The sequence below is a fragment of the Narcine bancroftii genome, chromosome 10, assembly GCF_036971445.1.
Source record: "Narcine bancroftii isolate sNarBan1 chromosome 10, sNarBan1.hap1, whole genome shotgun sequence".
NCBI classification, from domain to species: domain Eukaryota; kingdom Metazoa; phylum Chordata; class Chondrichthyes; order Torpediniformes; family Narcinidae; genus Narcine; species Narcine bancroftii.
In genome coordinates this window covers 41,011,043-41,035,409 of record NC_091478.1, presented here as the reverse complement: position 1 = coordinate 41,035,409, position 24,367 = coordinate 41,011,043, and the positions used below count along the sequence as shown (strand labels likewise).

At 39.8% G+C, this 24,367-nt stretch overlaps 1 protein-coding gene across 5 annotated transcripts in view; it reads left to right on the top strand.

The window, feature by feature from the left end:
* The window catches only part of rhobtb1 (Rho related BTB domain containing 1), a 66,163-nt gene that overhangs the window by 6,786 nt on the left and 35,010 nt on the right, over nucleotides 1-24,367 (top strand). For 3 of the 5 annotated variants that reach the window (XM_069900735.1, XM_069900736.1, XM_069900733.1), the window contains exons 2-3: nucleotides 12,730-12,931; nucleotides 14,285-14,388. In XM_069900735.1, coding sequence (XP_069756836.1) covers nucleotides 12,740-12,931; nucleotides 14,285-14,388 — 296 coding nt within the window. In that variant the 5' untranslated portion in view covers nucleotides 12,730-12,739. Of the gene's footprint in view, nucleotides 1-12,729; nucleotides 12,932-14,284; nucleotides 14,389-15,583; nucleotides 15,705-24,367 lie in introns of those variants that run through there. The other 2 variants (XM_069900737.1, XM_069900738.1) reach the window with 2 other exon arrangements.

Genomic DNA, 24,367 nt, shown 5'->3' with positions numbered 1-24,367 from the left:
ATATGATCAAACATGTTTTAAGTTGTTCAAGTACTTTGCCCCAGCCTGTCAAATAGCTGTATTGTGCACTAACTAATCCTAACATTGTTCAAACTTGTATTCCACTTGTTTAATTGTTACTTCACTATTCTGACGTTATAATTAAGTGAAACACGATAGGCTGCAGATGCTGTGATTGTAGTAAACACACAAAATGCTGGAGGAACTCAGCTGGTCTTTTCAGCATCTAAAGGAGACAAAGATATATTGAGGACGTTTTGGACCGGAGCCATTCTTCAAGATATTACACTGGGAAACAGTGGCATTGTTAGGGTTGGTGCAATAACTCATGGTGACACCCTCCATACATCCCTCCCCATCCCCGTCGACCTCTTCCCATACCAGACCATAGAGAATCATTGCTAATATTACTCAAAAATTGTAATTCCCATATGTCACTGAATGTAATGGGAATAGTAGTGAGATAACAACTAGCAAAATTAAAGTTACATCTTTAAATTACAGTATCATACACACGGCCTAAATGTATTTAAATTTACACTGTCTCATGTGATTAAAGTGAAAATTTGGTAAGAAATGATAGAGTTCAAAATAAAAATGTTTAAGAACTACATCCAAATTATGTTGATTTTAATGTTAAACTTTATTGAGGTACATGAGGTACATTAGGGTTAGATTATATGAATACTAACAACAAAATTGTTTTGTAAAATCTTTTCTACATTGAATTACAACATTATTAGTAACTGAGCGGAAGCCTTTTTTTTCTCCTTTTCCTTTAATTACTACTTCATTCTCAAAAAATTTACTGATATAGGTTCACAAATACTAATGACCACAATTTGACAAAAGTAGTGACTATAAAAACACCAGCAGCAATGAAAACAACAGCGCATGCTTGTACCGCGCGCAAACGAAACCACGTGATTTGAAGCATCATTGAAATTGGGTAATAATGACAGTTCAGACCAGAGCGAATTAGAAGGTTCAAAAAGTAAATTAGCATAGAGTTTTAGTCTTGTAGGTATATTGATTGTAAGTTGGGCTTACGATAAATGTTTTTGTTATTACTGTATAACTAACTTGGATAATTTTATAAAAACAAAATGAATTTCTACTGCAACACTGCACAAGCATTTTATAGACAGTCATTTTGGTGTCACCCCCTCTGATCGTGTCACCCAGTGCGATCTGACTCCCACCACCCCCCCCCCCCCCTCCCGCACCCACCTAGTGACGCTATTGCTGGGCAACAAAGATTTTGCTTCCTGAACATGTTTGGGTGTATGTTATGGATATTGGACTGCTGATTGCAAAAATCACCTTAAAATTTTCCTATCTCAAACCATTTTTTAGATACAATTTATTTTTGTGATTTTTTTTTTTCCCCTGTCATTTTTAACATGTTTCAAGCATACATGTCATTGAAAGTGCAATGTGTTCCAAGCATACGTGTCATTGAAAATCCATTTTCTGCATTCACATTTGGAATCCTTCCTTGTTGATATTGGTGCAGCAGTGAAATATGGTGAAAGGTTTCACCAGGACATAGCAACCATGGAAAAGCAGTATTAGGGCATGGAATCTATCAATGCTGGCCGACTATTGTTGGACACTGACACAAGAGGCATTAGATGCTGAGTACAAATGAAAATCCGTGGCAAAATATTTTTAGGTCACTTGAACTAATGCAATGTGTCCACATCATTATGTGATTAAACATACTAAATTCAATAACTGTTAACTTAATGTTTCTCCAACTTCCTCCATGATACAGCAAATCTGAAAATTTTTATATTCATCTTGAAGTTATTTATCATAGTCCCTAACTTAAAACAAATTTGTTGTCGTGTTATTTGTCATAGAGGAGATGTCAGAAATGAGAATATATTATTGTGCAAGACTTGTTTTCTTTGGAGAGAGGAAAGACAGTGAAACATTTTGTTGGCCTAAAATGAGATTATTCTTTGTGGTTGATCGAGTAATATTTGTAGAACCTAGCGCATTAACTTCAAAAATAACTTTAATAATATTTTAAAGAATTTTAATGCAACTCTTCATGACATGTTCCATTTACATTTTTTTTGAAAGTGCATCAAATGATCACTCTTTATAAACAAATCACTAAATTAAATTACATCCACAAAACAAAAATTTCATTTTGAGTTTGAAATAGAAACTTAAAAAGATAATGTATGTCCTCAGAATTAATACCCAATTTCCAGTGAAACACAATGAACATACTTTCATTTAATTTGAAAACCTTGAATTCAGGATCAAACTTGCAGAGTTATTTTTCTACACAATTGGATTACACAATAATATTAACCAAAGTTTTATCCTTGCAGATCTATAGGTCTATGGGGTGGGGGGGGGGGGGTAAGGATCAGGCTTGTGCTGTGGTTGATGGGTGTGTGCAGGGGAAAAGGAAGATCAAGTGTACAGTGTAGAAATTGGTGGAGCAACGAGTCTTGAACTGTGATTTGGAAAGGGAGAGGTTAAGGAAATGCAAGATTGGAGTCTGCTGGAGGACTTGAATGAGGCTTGGTCTGAGAGGCGATGAAAGGATCTTTGAAATAAGGATTGTAGGCAAGGAATGGGATATGTCTCAATTTGAGGCCAAGTTGTCATGAGGTGAGAGATGTTGTTTGAAGAACAAGGTCCCTGATTTCCCCCATCATCTGAGAAGAGCAATAGGGGTTAGGGACAAGATGACACGAAGATGATCAAGGGCTGAACTCTCAATCCAGAAGGCAAAGCATGGGTGTGCTCATGAATGAGAGTCTTGGATGGTTAGTATGAATAATTCCTTTGGTTGCTCAGCGTTCTCACTGCCTGTGGGAACAAGCTGTTCCTCAGTCTGCTGGTACTGGCTCTGATCCTCCTGGATCACTTTCCTGATGGGAGCAGCTGAAAGATGCTGTGTGTAGAATGAAAGGGGTCCACAATGATTTTGCGTGCCCTCTTCAGACAACAATCCCAGTAGATCATGTCGATGGGTGGAGGGAGACTCCATTGATCCTTTCTGCCACTCTTGTGGTCCTCTGATCCATTTCTCTGCAGCAACTACCATCCTGATGCAGCCAGCCAGATTGCTCTTAATAGAGCTTCTATAGAAGGTTGACATGATGGTGGCTGGTAGCCTTACCTGCTTCAATGTTCTCAGGAAGTGCTGTTGCGCCTTCCTGACAAGTGAAGATATGTTTTGCGTCCACAATAGGTCACCATTTAAGTGAACACCCAAGAACTTGGTGCTCTCCACTACAGAGTTTTTGATGTGTAGTGGAGGATGGTCATTCCTAGTCCTCCTGAGGTCTATGATCATCTTCTATGTCTTGTCCATGTTGAGACTAGTGTGTAACTCTTGCACCATTTCACAAGATATTCCACCTCTTCTCTGTAGTGTGACACATCATTGTTGCTGATGGGGCCAACTACTGTTGTGTCATCTGAAAATTTGATTACACTGTTGGAGCTGGATCTAGCTGTGCAGTCATGTGTCAGTAGCATGAACATGAACGGGCTGAGCACAGAGCCTTGAGATGCGCCATTGCTCAGTTTGACAGTGCTCAACGTTCTGCTACCGAGCCAGACAGACTGTGGTCTTTCCATTAGGAAGTGCAGAATCCAGTTACAGAGAGGGTGTTGTTGAGTCCCAGTGAGGATAACTTCACCAGCAGCCTCTGGGGAATGATCGTATTAAATACCGAGCTCAAGTCAATGAACAGCAGCCTGGCGATGTTCTCCAGGTGGGTCAGAACAGAGTGAAGGACAAGGTGTGCGTGGAGGAAACATGACCTCTCTGCCTGTCTGGAATGTGTGTATTGCAGGTGGTCATGTGTCCTCCCTGTCTGAAACTTACTCAGAAGTCACATCATCTGTCAATCAAGGTTGGACTCCAGCCACTCATTAGTGCACACTTTGCCATTGGCTAATTTAAATTACCTAGGGTCATTATTGGCTCGAAGCACACATTAACACTGTATATAACACTAACACACAGGACATTCTTTCTCTCTGCTTTGTGGTCCAAGCCCTGGACATTGCTTTGTGTCAGGTCATTGGTGTGGACATCACTGGAAGTGTTGTGGGTAAGGCGTGCACTACACTGAAGCTGAGCCATAGTATTGCAATAGATCAATACTTGGAGAGAGCTGAAACCCCATTGGTCAAGGAACTGGGTGTGTGTGTGTGTGTGTGTGTGTGTGTGTGTATGAGTCCCTGTTTTTTTAGTGTGGAAGATCATATTAACAATGTGGGAGATTGAGTGTGTGTGCGCGTGCGTCCTGTCAGGTGCATGTGTGATTGTGGACCTGCTCACGAATGAGAGTTGCATGAGGTGAACCACAGATAAGGAATGGACCCCAGGATCAGATTATAAAATCTCTGGGTGGACCGATGAGCGTCAGGTGTTCAGCTGTTTGGTGGCATAGCTGGCAAGCCAAGCCAGCCAATTGGGTTGACAGGTTGGATTCTCATGGAGGACACTCATGGAGAGAAGCTAGGGGACCATGTGGTCTTGAATCTGAAGTTACTGGGGTTTCCTGAGGTTGGGGTAGTTGTGGGGGAGTCCTATAGTTACTGATATCCCTACTTCGGCATCAGTGGGGTATCACGTCTGAGTTGAGTAGTCAGGGCACCCAGAAAGATAGGGAGATAGAATCCATGCAACATGATTGTTGTGAGCTGCAAAAGTCAGTGACCAACTTAGAAATTAAAATCATGGAGGCAGCTTCCAAGCTGATTGAAACACAGCAGCTGCAAGCAGCTTGATGCAGGAAAAGTCTGAGCTATTGTTCAGCAGGGGGAGGGGATTGACATGTGTTTGGGGATGAGTATATGTGGATGGATGGTGATAACATGAGGAAATAGTCCCACAATACATTTTCTCCTCCATGTGCCTGAGCCTTTACAAGTCCAACCAGTGACCACGAAGTCCCAGACCTGCCACGAGGGCACTCCAATGACCTTCCAAAACAGGGAGGTAATTGAAAATGGGGGGACCTCGGGTGGGCACGTATGTGGTCACTATGAAATTAGGGAGTCCAGGGACTACTCTGCCAAGGAACTAACCAAGTGAGGAGAACAACATCACCAGCAGGCAGGTGAATCCTAGCCAAGCTGCTGCTTCAGTTGGGAGACAAGGAGGACCCCAATTCCCTTCTCCCTCATCAGGAAGCAAGTTCCCTGGCAGTCTCTCTGACCAACAGACAACTGGCGATACCTTATGGGCGCTGCCAGAAGGGGTCAATGATAGCACCACTCTATGGGAACAGGTAGCGATCGAGGTCTGGGCCAGGTTCCTTTACCATCCTAGAATGGGGCTGACGTGGCCGGCCCCAGTGGCACGCCATTGGCAATGGGATATGTGGCAATGGGAGCAGGCACTGAGCATGGGTTTCTATAGGGGTACCAGTGAATACCTTCCCAAGGATCATGAAGGTGACTGGTTGGGCTATTTAGTTGCTACCACAAGCCCCGACCTTAAAGCCCCTTGCCCCTCATCAGACTGGCAACCAGGAAGCCATTACCCTTTTGGGTGGATTGGAGCACATGGTACAGAAAGCTCCCACTCAACTTTTCAGAGCTAAGGCAAAGTTTACTGATTTACAAGTGATTTAGGAAGAGAAAGAGAGATCATTGCAGGGGGAAGTCTTGTGAGGTGGAGCTTCCCATGTGCTGCCCACTCTGACCTCTGGCCAGAGGTGGTCCCTGACTAATCTATTTTGTGAACTCTCCCAAACACTAACCATCCCTGACCCATCCCACCCTACAGGAGAATACTATCTCTTCTTGATATGAGGGTCTACAAAACACTCATTTCAACAGACTGCTGCAATCCCAGCACTTTTACAGCAACCAGCAAGACACCATTTGTCACTTATGTAAAGAACTCTCCACAAGAGAGGAAAAAGCTGTGGCATGGAAATATAAACCTCTACGTTAGACATTCAACCACATTCTTTGTTATGCACCTTCCAAATACAGCTTTTGTAATGGAGTTTTTTTTTGCACCTGAGCTGTGGTAGCTACTCTGCACAATATCTCAGCACACTCAAGAAATTGTAGTTTCAGCTTTTAATTACAATGTTACAAATCATAAAACTTTCATGCAAAGTAAAGGTAGAGACTTACCTCAAAGGCTACACCGAGGCACCGACTGCATTCCCTTTTGGGGAAGGATAATATTGCTACAAGCGGCTGGCTAGGGGCGGGTTGATGACATCGCAATGACACCATCAATCTGTGACCCATCTCCCCTCTCCCTCCCTCCCACTCACCCCTCTCCCTCCATGACCCCCTCAGGGCAGGGGCCAACAGGGCAGGGGTGGCCAGTGCGGGCTGAGAAAGCCTCACCAACTGCTCCAGCACATCACTGGGCTGCTCGTCAGTGGTTCAAATTGCAGCAATGACTGTCTTCCCTACCCATAATCCTTCACGCAGCTGGAACTGTTCTGGGTAGGGAGGCCGGCCATTGCTCTGCCTTGTATTTATGATGGGTGGTGCGATGGCACCACTGCGCCCTCCCCCCCCATCTGCTCCAAAGGGCACTACAAGGTGCCACTTAACATGAATAATCAATTTTCTTTCTGCGCTAGCTGGCCTCCAGGTGGAGGCCTGGCATGAAAGGGCCTATAGTTACGATATTACAGATCACACACTAGCAGGAAATATTGTATATATTTTGTTAGCACTTGGCAATGACAGCATCCCCACCAGCCCTCTAATTAACAGAAACAAAGATCTCATGGGATGGGTGCTTTTATTTAAAATCAAAAATTGGCTACCTTTCAGTCCTGACACCTACTGACTATCATTGCAGGGACCCAACACAGAAACCTGTGGTACCCATTTAAAGAGCATGCCAGAAAAATAGAGTGCTCCAGGTGCATTCTGGATGCATCCCCGCCGGCCTGCCTTACCACAGTATAGCACAGTAATGTCCATTTTGGCGCTGTGCTTAGGGAGTGCCCAAGGTAGAAACAGAAGATAGGAGCAGGAGTAGGTCATTTGGCCCTTCGAGCCTGCTCCGCCATGGCTGATATTAAAGTTCAGTACCCCGTCCCCGCCTTCTCTCCGTAACCCCTAATTCCCTTATACTGAAGAAATATATCTAATTCCCTCTTAAATATATTCAATGAACCTGCCTCTACTGCTCTCTGTGGCAATGAATTCCACGGATTCACCACCCTTGGGTAAAGAAATTCCTCCTCATCTCGGTTCTAAATGGTTTGCCTATTATCCTCGAACCTTAGCCCCGGGTTCTGGACTCCCCCACCATTGGAAACATCCTTTCCGCATCCATTCTGTCCAGTCCTGCCAGAATTTTATATGTCTCTATGAGATCCCCTCTCAATCTTCTAAACTCCACCGAGTCCAATCCCAAATTGCACAATCTTTCCTCATAAGTTATTCCTGCCATTCCAGGTATCAGCCTGGTGAATTGCCTTTGCACTCCCTCCATTGCAAGAACATCCTTCCTCAGATAAGGTGACCAAAACTGCACACAATACTCCAGGTGTGGTCTCACCAAGGCTCTGTACTCAAACCCTCTTGATATGAAGGCCAACATACCATTTGCCTTTTTAACCACCTGCTGTACCTGCATGCTCGCCTTCAGTGACTGGTGCACAAGAACCCCTAGGTATCTCTGCACTTCCCCATCTCCCAATCTATTGCCATTCAAATAGTAATCTGCCCTCTGATTTGTATTACCAAAGTGGATAACTTCACATTTATCCACATTGTAGTGCATTTGCCATGTATCTGCCCAGTCCCCCAATTTAACCAAATCACACTGGAGCTTCCTGACCTCTTCAGTGCACACAACCCCTCCTAGCTTAGTGGCGTCTGCAAATTTGGAGATATTACATCCAATCCCCTCATCTAGATCATTAATGTAAATTGTGAACAGCTGGGGTCCCAGTACAGATCCCTGTGGCACCCCACTGGTCACCGCCTGCCACTCAGAAAATGAGCCGTTTATCCCAACTCTCTGTTTTCTATCTGCCAGCCAGTTCTCAATCCACATCAATACCTTGCCCCCAATCCCATGAGCCTTGATTTTGCCCAGGTTCTGGCACTACCTGTTTGCAGACGTCAGTGGTAAGGGTGCACTTATTTGCCAGCCAAGCCAGAGAAGCCAAGCACGTGAGTCGATGATCAGACAAATTCTCTTTCCTCCCCTCTGACACTGGGGAGAAACTCCCACAGCACCCTGCTCCATTAGAAACATGCTCCATTGAAAACACAGGGACACTGTTTGGTCGGGGGGGGGGGGGGGGGGGGGTGGGGGCGGGGGTAGCTGATGAGGTGTTGTCATTGAATTTGATTATGCGCATTGTCCAACCTACAGAAGGCACTTGTATTGATCCACTTGATTAGTATCTTTTTTTAAACACGTCTTTTTCTTCTTTTATTTTCTTTACCTATTTTTATAGTCATAACATGTATATAGAATCATTGATTGTCATTATATTGATTACAGAGTGATGTGACTTCCGAGGGGTGGAATGTTGTGTGTGAAGGAAATGGCTTCCCTGCCTGTCTGGAATGTGTGTATTGTGGGTGTTTATGTGTCCTCTCCATCTGAAAGTCACATCACCTGTCAATCAAGGTTGGATTCCAGCCACCCATTAGTGCACACCTTGCTGTTGGTTAATCTAAATCACCTAGAAGCACACCTTAGCACTGTATAAAACACTAACACGCAGCACATGCTTTCTCTCTGCCTTGTGGTCCAAGCCCCAGACATTGCTCCATGCCATGTTGCTGCTGTGGACATTGCTGGAAGTGTTGTGAGTAAGGTATGCACTAAAGTGAAGCTGAGCCGTAGTATTGCAATAGATCAATACTTGCAGAGATCCGCAACCCCATTGGTCAGGGAAGCAGGTTACACTTGTGTCCAGACTTGTCTCCCTGCAAACTCACTGAACCTTATACTCTTCTCAACACGACATAAGACTAAAGCATTATTGTTGGAATGGTTACTTCTGAAGACTAATTAAAATGGGTCCAGCATCCCTGGGAGGTGCATGTTCCATCACCATATTTGAATGGTATGTTAAACAGGATGGCTGCAAAAAAAAGAAGCAGATGAGTCCTTCTGGTACCCTACTTTAATACTTGCCCTCGTCATCAATAGAGATTATATAGTTAATATTACTTTGTTATTGTTGAGATAGTTGTGGGATCTGTTTATCTGTTGTGCAAGTGACTGCACTTTGGGACTGTAAAAGTATTATGGTATTTTGTTCTTTACATTGTGTAGACTATTGGAAACTACAGTATAATTAAAGATAGCACTCAAGTGCGAATAGAGGTGACTAGAATCTGAATTTTTGTCATAAACAAGTCAAGAAATTTATTGTTTTCTGGCAACATCATTAGTACAAGCATTCAGATAAACCACTTTTTCAACAATAAATAAAATACTAGTGTACGAAAAGTAAGGCAGTGTCTTTGGTTCATTGATTATTCAGGAATCTGATGGCAGTAGGGAAGAAGCTGTCTTTGTGCTGTTGAGTGCACAGCGTGTCTTTAGGCTCCTATACCTTTTACCCGATGGTAGTACAGTGAAGAGGGCATTGCCTGGGTGGTGGGAGTCTTTGAGGATAGAGGCTGCTTTTTTAAGACACCGCCTCGTAAATGTCCTCGATGGAGTGAAGTCTGGAGCTTGTGATGTCAATAACCCTCTGGAGTTTATTCTTGTCCTGAGAGTTGGTGCCTCCGCACCAGACATTGGTGCAACCAGCCAGAATGCTCTCCATGGTACACCTGTAGAAGTTTAAGAGTCTTCGGAGACATTCCGAATCTTCTCAGGCACCTCACAAAGTATAGCCGCTAGTCAGCCTTCTTTGAGATTGCATTAACATGGAGACACAAGAACACATCCTCGAAGATGTTGACACTCAGGAATTTGAAATTCTTGACCCTGTCCACTACTGAACCCTCGATGAGGTCTGGCTTGTGTTCCCCTGACTTCCTCCTGAAGTCCACAATCATCTCCTTGGTTTTGCTGACATTGAGCGCAAGGTTGTTGTGGTTATACCTTTCAACAAGCTGATCTATCTCCCTCCATTACACTTCTTCCTTGCTCTTTGTAATTCTGTCGACAACTGTGGTGTCATCGGCAAACTTGTAGTATGAGAAGGTCATGTCTTATGAACCTAATTGAATTTTTTTTTGAAGAAGTAACTACACAATAATAGGGAAATGTGTGTTGATATAATTTCTAAACAGAGCAAAGAAATAGAATCTTTTCTACCATCCAGCACAATCATGTTTTATCCTTTAGAATAGTTGAGGCTTGTAGCTTTAAGGACATGTTATGTTGTATTTCTCTTTCTGGGATGGTGTTAAAATTTTGTTGACCTGGGTTGAGAAATGCTGCTAGAAAACGATTAAAATGCATATCAATAATATTTGTGGTATTTTCAAAATAAATTCCATGTTTTTATTTTAGCATATGTTTTTTTAATTGAAAGCTGAAATAAAGATGGTTTCCCAAGCCAATGCGCTCAGCTGAAGAGATGCAAGTAAACAGAAAGCCTTTGCCATGTGTCTGAACCACGGCGTGTTTGATTTCACAATTGCAGTAGCAGATGCATCAATTTTGCTGATGAATACTTATTATTTCCATTTCATCCTCATTGGCATTTTTCCCACTCAACTCCTTTCACAAATCAGTTCATTCAAACCTGCCTCTTGTTGCATGTCATCCATTAAGCCCACCCTTGTTAATTTGTGTTAAATTCATGCCTGCCACTGCTTAATTTTTTAATCTTGATTTAATCAATGATCATTTCCTGACCATATCCTGTTCCTGTTTTAAAGCAGAAGAATTTTTTCTGTACTGTACAAGATATAACAAATAAACTTAAACATAAAGCCTTGCCCTCAAGCTCTCAATTCATGTAATTAAGTCATAGAGTAATAAAGCGCAGAAATGGGTCTTCAGTCCACGCCAATCTCTTTGCCCAGCTATACCAATCCCATTTGCATTAATTATGACTGTGTCCTTCTATGCCTTGGTTTATTTAAGTGTCTGCCTTTTATGTATAGTCTTGGCCTGTTTTGCAGCAGTCCATCTCATTGTCTTGTTTATCTTTAGTTACCTTGATTTCTTTCTCTTTCAGTTTTATCTTCATCCATTCTCTTTGAACAAATCCTTGTCCCAACGATGCTAAAGTTTAGCAATTGTTTTTAATTAACAGCTCTTTGACGTGCCCTTGGGATGTTTTGTATATTAAAATTGTTGACAAAATTGAAAGAATAATTCAAAGAGTGAGGAGAAATAAAGCATTTTGCAACATTCTTTAAGTGCTAAGTGGCTTTAACACTCCCATTGCTATAAATAAGCTTCCTGTGAATACCAAGCAATGCCGCAAGTGAACAAGCAGTTTAAAAAAGCACTTTTTAAAAAATCTTCAATCTTTGTTTAAGATCATTATGACATTAGTGGTGGCTGTCAGTGTTTGAATTGAGACACTTTGAAATCCAGTCCTTGTCATCCTCCTTCTGGTTGCAAAATAGCAAGATTGGCTGGCCAGCTGCGTGGGTCTTGGCAAAGGTTGGGGGGAAACTGTGACAAGATCCTGGTTAAGTTGATAATGAGCTTGGCTGGTGTGCCTCATACAGCACAATAGTTAAATATTAAGCAGGAAGGAAATATTAGGGTTTTGGCCTGTTTTTCATGGATTCTGGTGGTTCATTTGAAGGCTGTTGCATTCCTGTCTGAGCTCCAGGTATGCACAACACACTTCAGCTGTACTAAGAATTTCCTTTCAGAAACTACCCTCAATTGCACATTGAAGTAGTGAAGGGGTGTTTCCACTTACTCAGGGTTGTTTGAAAATTTCATAATTGGGGTTTAGGCATGAATAACACGAGCTCACTCTTCCATTTTCAGTACGTCCCCTTCCACTTAATAAGAAGTGGCATGGTTAGTGCAACACCTTTATAACGCCAGCGATTGGGACTGGGGTTCAAATCCCATGCTGTCGGTGGGGAATTTGTATATTCTCTTCATGTCTGCATGGGTTTTCCCCAGGGGCTCAGGTACCCCTCCACCCACCTCACCGTTTGAAATGTACCAGGGGTATAGGTTAATGGGAGGCAAAGTCCTGTGAGCTAAAATTGGCCTGTCACTGTGCTGTATGTCTAAATTTTAATTTTTAAAATTTTAAATTTAAAATGTGTAGTATTCAGTGGTAAATTGACCGTACTGGCTATATGTAAATACACTATAAAATCAAGGTTGCTGTTTTGATTACTACTTTGTGGGCCTTTTCACAAAAGTTCTTGAATGTAAAGTTTTCTCTTTTGAGTTGTGGGGTTTCCATTCCCAAAACATAATTATAAAATGTGTAGACTGATTTAAGTAGGTTTCAGTCAGCACTGTGTGGTTGTAACCTATACTTATCTGGCTGCTTCTACTTCTAGAATACCAACTAATCCAACCAAGTTGAAAAGTGGAGCTTTGTTTATGTATAATAATCTTGTTTTTAGAAAGAGTAGAGACTCTGACAGGATTCATCTTGAATGTACTGAAAATATCCTGAGCAGTTGCACTATATTTATCCATGGATTAATACAGACCACAGTATAAATGGAGTGAGATCTTGCTCATTCCTGAATTAGATTGCATTTGATCATTTGATTGAATGAAATGACTTTTGTTCAAATGTAGTTACAAAAAGTGCTTCACATTTTTCTCTTCTATCATAGTTTACTGTAAATGGATGCCGCTATGGATTATGAAAGGCCGAATGTTGAAACCATCAAATGTGTTGTTGTTGGAGACAATGCTGTAGGAAAGACGCGACTTATCTGTGCACGAGCATGTAATACCACCTTGACCCAGTACCAGCTACTGTCGACGCACGTTCCTACTGTCTGGGCAATTGATCAGTACCGTGTTTGTCAAGAGGTAAGAACATTTTTCAAAAAAAAAATCTTTTAAAAATACCATTCTTTGTACTTCATTTACTCTTGATTAGTGTTCTAGTTTATTTATCATCTGATTGCACAAGTAGCACCCAACAAAACAGTATTCTCTGGTCTTCAATGCAAAACATGCAAACACACAACTACACATACAGACAAGCGATACATATGCAGGACAAATATGCATATAAACGAATAAATAGTTGGTTACTGAGTCTCTGATGGTTAGTGTGATCCAGATTAAGCCAGAGAATCCACAAGATTTGGTCATGCAAAATGTATTACTAAGCAATACTCTGGATGACTGTAGTATAGAATTACTGTATTCCAGTTTTTCCTAATGTCGATCATAATATTATTTTCAAATTGCTTGCAGAAGTAATGGATTTATAAACACAAAATTGATGTCTCTTAACTATAACATGTAAATAATTTTGATTTGAATAATTTTATCTTTGGAAAAAAGTTGGAATTACTTTGAACCTTTGGAAGTCCTTCTGAAATGAAGATCATTTATTGATATATATATATAAATTATTCACTACTTTCCTTGTAAATGGATTTCACTTTGAAATAAATAAATAGATATATTTTTTGCATATATTTATATATACACACACATCTTGGTAACGGGTCCTTTTGGCCCATGAGCACGTGCTACCCAAATGACCCTCACCCCCAGTACATTTTTGAATGGTGGGAGGAAACCGGAGGAAACCCACGCAGATGTGGTGAGAATGTATAAACTCCTTACAGACAGCATGGAATTTGAACTCCGGTCTCCCTCACTGGTGCTGTAACAATGTTATACTAACAGTGCTACCCAAAACTTGTTTAAATGCTTTATTTTAAATCAAAAACCAAAACAAACGGCAGATTATAGAAAAATGGAGATTATCAGGTGAACTGTTTGATGAGAGGTCAATGAAATGAAATATTAACTCTATTTCTATCTCCATAGGGGCTATCTGACCTAGTATTTTCCATATTTATTTATTACTGAATATTTTAATACTTGCTTAAAATGCAACTTTCTGCCAAATCATTTTATTTTGTAACTCAATGAACTATTTCAAGATGCTTGAAAGATTTGATCAATGTTCTTATGGCTACCGTGAGGCTTTTATTATTAACATTACTCATCTTTGTTGATAAATTGTTCTGTTTATCAAAAGAATTGTACAAACTGAAGTAATTGAGTAGCACATTTTACCATATGTTTTTTGTGTCTGTTAGTTGTTTTCTGTGATTATTAGTGTTGGATGATAGGTTTGAAATCTCACAACAGAGTGAAACCATTACATTTCCAATTACATTAATTGTTGATTGCATTTAGGTGCTCGAACGTTCCCGTGATGTTGTAGATGAAGTTAGCATATCGCTAAGACTGTGGGATACGTTTGGTGATCACCACAAGGACAGGCGTTTTGCATATGGCAGGTAAAAAAAAGAGAGAAAGTCACATGAAATCTGCATTTGTGGAACATGAAATGAATTGTTTAATCAGAGTAAAAAAGACATTTAAATGCTACATTGGATAATACCAAGTGTATTGTATACTGCTGTACAATTAAACATGAATTGCCTAATACCAATGCCAACAATTGAAGCATCAGTTCAGTAAGCTTGGTAGTGGATTAGTTAATGTTACATATTCTAAAATTAAGTTGGTGGATGGTTTTTAAGAAACAATTTTTAAGTAGGCTTGGTTTAGCTGTTACACATTGAGCATATAATGTTAATAATCGGTATATTTTTTATTCCAAAGCAAAATCCTTTTACAAGGAAAGTAGTGAATAATTTATAAATTGCCTAACAGTTTTTAATGACAATTTTGCTATGTATTAACCATTGTATGGCAGCTACTTGTTGGGGCAGATGTAATCGTACAATTTGGACCCTTTTCTAGCTCAAGTAAGCATTTATTTTTGTCAAGTAGGTTTATAAATATGCGGAATGCAGTGCATTAATTTGCAATATATTTTTTCCTTAATTACACAATCATTTTAAAGTGTTCTTTGGAATGTTTTCTATTTAAAATTGTAAAACATGAGCATAATAGGAACGTGAAACTCAACACACTGCAATAAAAATACCCGTTACATAATTGAGAGTTCTAAATATGAAACTGGTGCAGCTGGAGTTTTGTTGGATGCTGCTGGTTTTCCTCACATTGACCTACTGTGAATTTTAAAAAATATTAGACATTCAGCAGCTAGCTCAAAATAGCAAAGAGTTTAATTAGGGTACAAATCCGTCATGAGATTTATAGAAGTGGTGAGGTCTTGTTAAAAGAGGGAATATCTGGTAATCAATACAGTCAAGCCTGATGATGAACCAAAGTTATCTGGAAATTCGGTGGAAAGGAAATGATATAGAAAGATCCAATATGCAACACAAATGATCAGGGAGTGGCTTCAATTGGAAGTTGCCAAAATCAATATATCAAGGATTCAGAATGCCAAGAGTAAAAATGGTGTAGGAAATTATTTTTAAATTCACATTATGGCAAAGAGTCTGTTCCACTGAGGGCAACTATTTGAACACATAACAAGCACTACCTGTGATTTGATAAGATGGAAACAGCCCTTTTGAGCTGTAGAAAATTACCTCTACTGTTTTCTGGCAGCTTGGCACTGATCAGTGCATTGAGAGATTGAAGGGGTATAGATTGGAGTGAATGATGGACAAAATAAGGAAAATATAGCCGTTAAAACCTAAATCCTGGAAGGACATAGCAGCTGCAGAGAAAAATGGTTCGTATTTCAAATCCACATTGGTTCATCTTGTTGATTTGGACCCTGATCTATAAACACTCTGATGTTCATGACTATTACATTCAAATAGCAAATAGTAGGGTTATATTCAATAATAATATTAGTTAATAATAAATAATATTTAATAGTAGCAAAACTGAAGGTTTTTTTAACTACTATTGGTGGGAGGAACTATATGTGTATAATATTAGTTAGTCGTTTCTATCTTTTGTTAGTCTGCGTCTATGCAGTTGCCCTGAAAAAATAAAAATGGAACCATCTGGGCTGTGACTTTTCCAGAGATCAGCTGTCAGCCGACAAGAGCTGTTTTTCAGGGCTGGGTTTTAATTATGTTTTTATTTTTGAACCTTCCATCTGACATATCAATAAAAGGTGTTTCTTGCTTATAGCTGAGCTAGGGCAAAATTAATAAGACCAATCAACCATTTGGATTTAATTTAGTTTTTTTTTAAAGAAGGTAGTTTGTTCCCCCTTCTGTGTTAATAAAGTGATCCAGAATGTATATGTTTTCCTATCGGAAGAATACCAAATACATTGTATGTTGCTTCCAAATGCAACTTCTCAAAAAGTCATTAATGCAGAGCTTTAGATAAAGAGTTCAATATGAGATCAAGGCTATGAACGACATATGTGACATTTTTATTTCTTAACACTGTTAAACGATGCACATCACAGGATGATTTGAACAAATAAATGCTAGAAATTATTTTAATCTCTCAGCCACCAGGAAATTTCTCCATCTGAATAAATGAGTTCCAGTCCTCTGCCTCCATTGCATCTATTTTAGCATATTGGCACTACTGCTTACAGTTTACTAATAAAGTTATCATGTTACAAATTAAATGTTTTGCTTGTTTTATTTTACAAGCTTCCTTCTCAGGACATTGACTCTCTTCGATAGACATTTCTACTGCTGCCATAAATCCCCTCCCTGGTATCTTTCACAAGAGCCATCATTTGCCCAATAATCTTTACCAATGAAATTTAGCAGGTTGTTTTGCTTTTGTGGGGTGTAAGAAGGATGTGGTTAGGATAGGCCAAATGTTATCAAGCATATTAACAGGAGGGACTAGTTACCTATCAGGAGAAACCATTTTTCCCTGTCTCAAATTGCGAGCAATTTTTAAAAACTAAACCAACATATTCCAGATATGAACCTGAAGCTAGGTGTGAAAATGAATTGTTAACAGTAGAGGATAATCAAAGCATATTAACATAATCTCAGATTTAGTGAGTCTCAGTGCAGCTACGTATGACATTGCTAACTCATCAGTTTAACAGTAGCATTCTTGTTTAAATAGAATATGGTACAACAAGCCACATTAGCAGTGCCTGAATTATAAACCAAGAGGGGTTCCTGTTTTTAGTACTGCTACTGTGTGAAAGGCATACTCTGGAAAATGAGACATTATAGTAAAACATTTGAAGCCAGAGGAGGATATCATGGCCATTATGCAAAGTTCAACTATAACTACCAAAGAATGAGAAGATCTTGCAACTCTAAATGATCTTTCAGAGTGTAATTTGATCTCTAACTTTGCAGCCGGTCAGCTTAAATTGTAGCGAATCAAAATAACCAGTTTGCACAGTCGAGAAGCACAAAACAGCATTGAGATAAGTGAGCAGATCTAGGTATTGGGACCAGGATTCAACAGGGTGCTGAGGGCAAGAAGGGATCCTGAAGATCATCAGGCACTAAAGACTTTCTGATTGCGTTGAAAGTTTGGATCTGGACCTCAGGTTGCAAATGGATCAAACAGTTGCAGAACCTACGGGAATGCTGGAGGTGAGTCCTCAGGGACTCCGAAGAGACTCTCTTTTTGCTTCTTTCTTCTCTTGTACTGTAAGGTGTCCTGGGCAGCACTAATTGCAACTCTTTGCCATAGAACAGACAGGCAATTTTGTGTAATATTACATGCTCTGTGCTATTACATGGCCATAAAGAAATCTTGAATCTTGTTCTGGTGGTTTTAGTCAAGTAGGGACTGGACAATTAGTTGACTATTTTTCAATGCTATGTGATTTTTTTTTTGTTGTTGAGAGAAGACATGCCCAAGGTTTAACATTCATCTGAAAGACTGATTTTTGTTGGCATGTAATTTGGTTCCTTGTACACAAAGGAAGTTTGTGAATCCAGGTTCAAGGATGATTGCACAAAATCTAGACTGATAGTCCAATGGATTGGAGGAGGAGATGACTATTCATCTCTGCATTGGAGCAGGAGAAAGCTATTCATCCCTGCATTGAAGCAGGAGAAGGTTATTCATCCCTGCATTGGAGCAGGAGAAGGCTATTCATCCCTGCATTGGAGCAGGAGAAGGCTATTCATCCCTGCATTGGAGCAGTTGAAGGCTATTCATCCCTGCATTGGAGCAGGAGCAGGCCATTCATCCCTGCATTAGAGCATGAGAAGGCCATTCATCCCTGCATTTGAGCAGGAGAAGGCCATTCATCCCTGCATTTGAGCAGGAGAAGGCCATTCATCCCTGCATTGGAGCAGGAGAAGGCTATTCATCCCTGCATTGGGGCAGGAGAAGGCCATTCATCCCTGCACTGGAGCAGCAGAAGGCCATTCATCCCTGCATCGGAGCAGGAGAAGGATATTCATCCCTGCACTGGAGCAGCAGAAGGCCATTCATCCCTGCATCGGAGCAGGAGAAGGATATTCATCCCTGCATCGGAGCAGGAGAAGGATATTCATCCCTGCACTGGAGCAGCAGAAGGCCATTCATCCCTGCATCGGAGCAGGAGAAGGATATTCATCCCTGCATCGGAGCAGGAGAAGGATATTCATCCCTGCATCGGAGCAGGAGAAGGATATTCATCCCTGCACTGGAGCAGCAGAAGGCCATTCATCCCTGCATCGGAGCAGGAGAAGGATATTCATCCCTGCATTGGAGCAGGAGAAGGATATTCATCCCTGCATCGGAGCAGGAGAAGGCCATTCGTCCCTGCATTGGAGCAGGAGAAGGCCATTCGTCCCTGCATTGGAGCAGGAGAAGGCTGTTCATCCCTGCATTGGAGCAGGAGAAGGCTGTTCATCCCTGCATTGGAGCAGGAGAAGGCTGTTCATCCCTGCATTGGAGCAGGAGAAGGCTGTTCATACCTGCATTGGAGCAGGAGAAGGATATTCATCCCTGCATTGGAGCAGGAGAAGGCTGTTCATCCCTCCAAGCCTGCTGTATTTCAGCACTCTCATTCCCTATTCTGAAATCTTCTCCATATTGCCTTAACAACTTTCTGCGAAAGGAAGTTCCACAAGTTCACAACTCTAAGAGAAAAATTTTCACCTCATCTCAGTCCGAAATGGCTTACCCTTAATCCTTGGATTGTGATCCCTTCTTCTGGACTTCCCCAACATTGAGATTCTTTTTTTTCCCCCATTTCAATCAACATGGACTTACAAAACAAAATCAAAGAAACATCAGAGAAATATACAGTAAACTAGAACTGAACTAAATGCTAATGTACAAAGAAGGATCAACACATGACAAAGATCAGATTCTGCACTAGTGTTTATAAATCAATTACACACCGTGCTGACCCTTAAAAGAAAAGATGGAAACAAAAAATAAGAAAAAGACCCCCCTCCTCCAAAGGAAAAGGAATAAAGAAAAAGAAGAGGTAATTATCCTATATGATATGACAAAATCATCTGTTTTCCAAAAACATTAATTACATACAGATGAAACATTACGTGATTCTTCCAGAGCTTACTTACTCCCTTAAGAGATAAATATCTTGACATAGACTTTGCTAGGGAGATAGTGGTATTGGAGACTAGAGGGAGGAGTCGTCAAAGGTTAATCCCCGTATATCTTAAATACAGGTTCCTTATTCTTATAAGCATGTCGTATCAATTTCTGAGGTTGTAAGTAATCTTCTCCAGGGGAACACAACTATGCATTTCTGACTTCCATTGGGTTAGACTTGGTTGGGAATCAGATTTCCAAATAATGGCATGCATTTCCTAGCCACCACTAAAGCAAGTTTAACAAATTTCAATTGATATTTTGATGGCCTCATTTTAGGTCTTATATTTGCTAATTTCCCCACTAAAAACAATTCTGGGACCTGAGGGTATCGAATTCTGTTCATGTGTCCCAAGAGATTCCCCAAATCTTCCCAGAAGAATCTCACCTTCGGGCATGGTCAGGTCAAATGCAAAAAGGTCCCTATAGCTTGACTGCATCAAAAACATAAATTGGATAATTCAGATTTCAATTAATTTAATTTATGCGGAGCAAGGTACAGCTGATGCAAAAATTATATTTCATTAACCTTGCATTGTATTGCTCATTGCTGTCCCAACACAGGTCAGACCAGCAAAATTAGATCAATTTCTATACCTAAATCTGATTCTCATCTCTCTCTTGACTTATCTCGCCTTTGTTTAGGGGCTACCACCTGAAGTAAGAAATAAATTTTTGAGATAAATTCTTTTTGATCCCCTTTGGAACCAGTCTCTATTTCAGTACATTGCAGTAAGTCCAGTGCTGGACATAATTTATCCCTTAAATAAGATCTTAACTGAAGATAGCAGAAAAATGATGCATTTAAAATTCCAAATTTATTCCTGATTTGTTCAAATGTCAAAAATTGTCCCTGCTCAAAACAATCTTAGATATATTTGATCCAACTCTGAGACCAAGTTTATAGAATTTTATTATCAATTGTTAACGGAATTAATTTATTTTGAGCTGGGGGTGTTTTGGATGAGAGCCCTCTCCTAACACCAATTTGAGCATTTGAGTTTATTCCAAATTGTAATAATGTTTTAGTAAGGGGGCTTCCTTAGGACCAAATAGTAATTTAGAATTCCATTTGTATATAAAATTTTATGCTATCTTCTCACTAACCTTGTTCAGTTCAAATTTTACCCAAGAAGACTTTTCTCCTCCATCAAAGAGGGAGGTGGCAAACTTTCATTTGGGTTGCCTTAATAATTTTTTAAGTCTGGGAACTTTAATCCTCTCAGTTCATAATTCCAAGTTAATTTATCAATAGAGACTCTGGGGAACTTACCCTTCCACAGAAACTTCCTAATATATGTATTTAAATTCTGAAAGAATCATTGGAAAAGGTATTATCACTTAGGCAATATATTCATTTTTATACAATTGCCCCTTCCAATCAAAGTAATTAGAAGAGTTATCAATTTATTTAAATCATTCTCAATTTTACGAAGCAAAGGAAGATAATTCAACTTGTATAAATTCTGTAAGTTATCATCTATCTTAATCCCATTAAATTGAGAGTCTCTTTTAACATTATCATAATTCTCACCCATAAGTGGCATATCTTCACTTTTATTCCAATTAACTTTATAGCCTGAGAAAGTCCTGAAAAATTCCAATTTAGATTGCAATTTTTGTAGTGTACTCGCTGGGTTGTCAGATATATCATAACATTGTCAGTAAATAGATTGATTTTATGTTCTTCCTGGTTAACCCTAAAGCCTTTTATGTCTGGATCTTGGTGGATAGATTCCGCTCATGATTTGATAGCCAGGACGAAAAAGACTGGAGATGATGGACAACCTTAACTATTTGATCTGGACAATGGGAACACTGATGAGATTTGCCCATTAGTGAATACTTTTGCTTTAGGCTCATAATATAGAGCTTTAACCCAATTAATAAATACGTCTTTTAGTCCAAATTTCCCCAAAACTTTAAATAGTTTAGTTTCAGTGTGTCAAAAGCTTTCTCTGCATCTAGGGCCAGAGCGACACTCAATTAATCTCTTATTTGTGCCAGATGGATAATATTGAGCAGTCTGCTAACATTGTCCGCAGACTGTCTCTTCTGAACAAAACCTGTCTGATCGATATTTATTAATTTAGGCAAATAAACAGCCAATCTATTTCCCAGAGCTTTAGCAATGATCTTGTAGTGTGTATTCAATAATAATATGGACCTATAAGATGATGTTTTAAATGGGTCCCAATCTTTTTTGGGAATCACTGAAATAATTGCTGGTGAGAAGGATTCTGGGAGAGTACAACTTGTCACTGCTTGATCTAGTTCCTCCATAAATAGAGGTATCAATAATTTTTTTAATTCTTTCTAAAATTCAGCTGGGAACTTAACTTCTCCCAGGGATTTATTAATTTACAAGTTAATAAATGCTTCCTCTATCTCAACTTGATTAAAGGGAATGTTTAAACCCCCCCTCCCCCCCCTCGTTCTTCAAGATTAAAATTTGGAAGATCCGATTTTGACAGGAAACTATTTTATTCAAATCCCTGACTGATTAGATTCATATAAGTTCATATGAAATTGTTTAAAAAGCTTCATTTATGTCCTTTGTAGGAGATCCTTTGACTTAATTGCATTTATCATACTTGAGGCTTGCTCTAATTTCAACTGCCAGGAGAGGACCTTGTGGGCGCTTTCCCCTAGCTCATAGTACCTTTGCTTAGATCTTATCATTTTTTTTCATTCTATACATCTTTATTGTATTGTACTTGAGCTTCTTAATAATTAGTCTTCTATGTTTTTCCATAGAGTCTCTTTGTTGAAGGTCTTTTTCTAAAATTGTGATTTTTTTTCCCAATTTGTCCACCTCCCTCGTATATTCTTCTTTAATCCTAGAGGCATAACTAATAATTTGCCCTTTAAATATGCCTTTAATGTGTCCAAGTAAAAATTTGTCCACAGTTGAGTCAGAGTTAATCTCACAGAACATATTAATTTCATTCTGAATAAAATAATCTGGCCTTTTCAACAGTAAAATATTAAAGTGCCATCTATGAACTGTCTCTTGCTTATCTTTCACATTGAGAATATTCTTCCTTCATCTAAAGTCCAATCCTATCAGAATTTTGTTTGTCTCAATGAAATACCCTCTCATTCTTCTAAATTCCAATCAACATAACCATAGTCTACTCCATTTTTTCTTCCTGTGTCAGTCCTATCATAAGTAGTTTGGTGCACCTTTGCTGCACCCCTTGTATATCAAGAATCAGACTAGGAGACCAAAACTGCACACCATATTCAACCATTCCGTCTTGGCAGTCTCCAACCAGATGGCATCAATATTGACCTCCAAATTCTGTTAAACCCTCCCCTGGCCTCTCGTGTTCTCTCACCCCTCTAACCCCTTCCTCCAGTTCCCTATCCTCCTCTCTCTCCCTTTTCCTGTTAGAGAGCTATCTTCAGCTTCAGCTCCTCCTCTTCCCCCTCCCACCTATATCCACCTAAATCTGCTAGGCTGTGCTACTCCCCCTTCCTCATCTTCTTTCTCTTCTCCCCAAACCCCCTCACTTCCCCTTCCTCATTATAACGTTTGCCTGATTTTGGCACACCTGATGAAGTGAAACTTTGATTGCCTTTTGGTTTCCATAGGTGCTGCATGGCCTGAGTTTCTCCACACTCACAATTCTTGAGGTGTGGCTCTCCAAGGCCCTATACAATTATAGTAAAACTTCCCTGCTTTTATATTTAAAACGTCTTGCAATAGAAGACAATTTACTTTATCGCCTTCTGTACCTATATTCTAACCTTCGGTGACTGATGCACCATGGCTCCCAGATCTTGTTGCACCTCTCTTCCTTATTTCTCCCCATTCAGATAATCTGCCTTCCCATGATTGCCACCAAAGTAGATAACTTTACATTTATCTTTATGGTACTGCATCTGCCATACATGTACCCATTTTCCTAATCTTCCAAGTTGCCTTGCAGCCTCTTGGAATTTTCCTCACAGCTTACACTGCCACCCAGCTTAGTGTCATTCAAATTTAAAGATATTTCATACAGTGTCTAGATCAGCCATTCTCAATGGGGCCACAGAGTGAAATCATGATTTTTTAAAAAAGCTTTTTCATGCTGTCGTTAGAGAGAATCTGGATGAAACCAACTATACAACTGTTCCACAGGGAAGGGGGCCCTATAAACTTTGAGCAGAGTCCTAAGAGGGCCATGGCCATAAAAAAAGTATTATGATCAGCTGGTCTTGATCATCAAAATATATTTTGTAAATAGCTGGGGTCCCAGTATTGAAGCTTGTGGAACCCTCTACTAACTGCCTGCCAGTCTGAAAAGGACTAATTTATTACCACTTTTTCCTGCCAACCAATTAATTTTCTATTCTCCTGTACTATATTCTCTAATTGAGAGAGAGAGAGAGAGAGAGAGAGAGAGAGAGAGAGAGAGAATGAACCTGTTGGATGAGCCCTTAAATCACTGCCCCATTGCACCCTTCAAGTGAACATTAGAATTGGAGTATTTTTAGTGGAATGGTGTATAGATCTCTCCCAGCCCCCATCAAAACCAGATTCTGGTTCTTATCACATATGTAGGATCTTGCTGTATCCAAAAAAAAAATCAGCTATTGCATTTCAGATGCACTTAATTAACTGTAGGATGATTTGTGCTGGCCCAAGGTTGTAAAAAGTGCTGTAGAATTGCAAGTGACTCTATTTGTGTAATTTCTTTTCTTTTTTTTTTGAAAACTTTATTTAAAGACTTTAATCAAAATACAGTTAAACATAACAAAGAAAAGTGAAGAACAAATTTTTATATATTAAAAAAAAACCCTCCCACCCCTTCAGCCAACTCCCTTAAGGGGAGCCAAATATAAAAACAATAGTTAATATAAGGAATATTTCAAAGTATTTCCAAATTCATATACACCAAA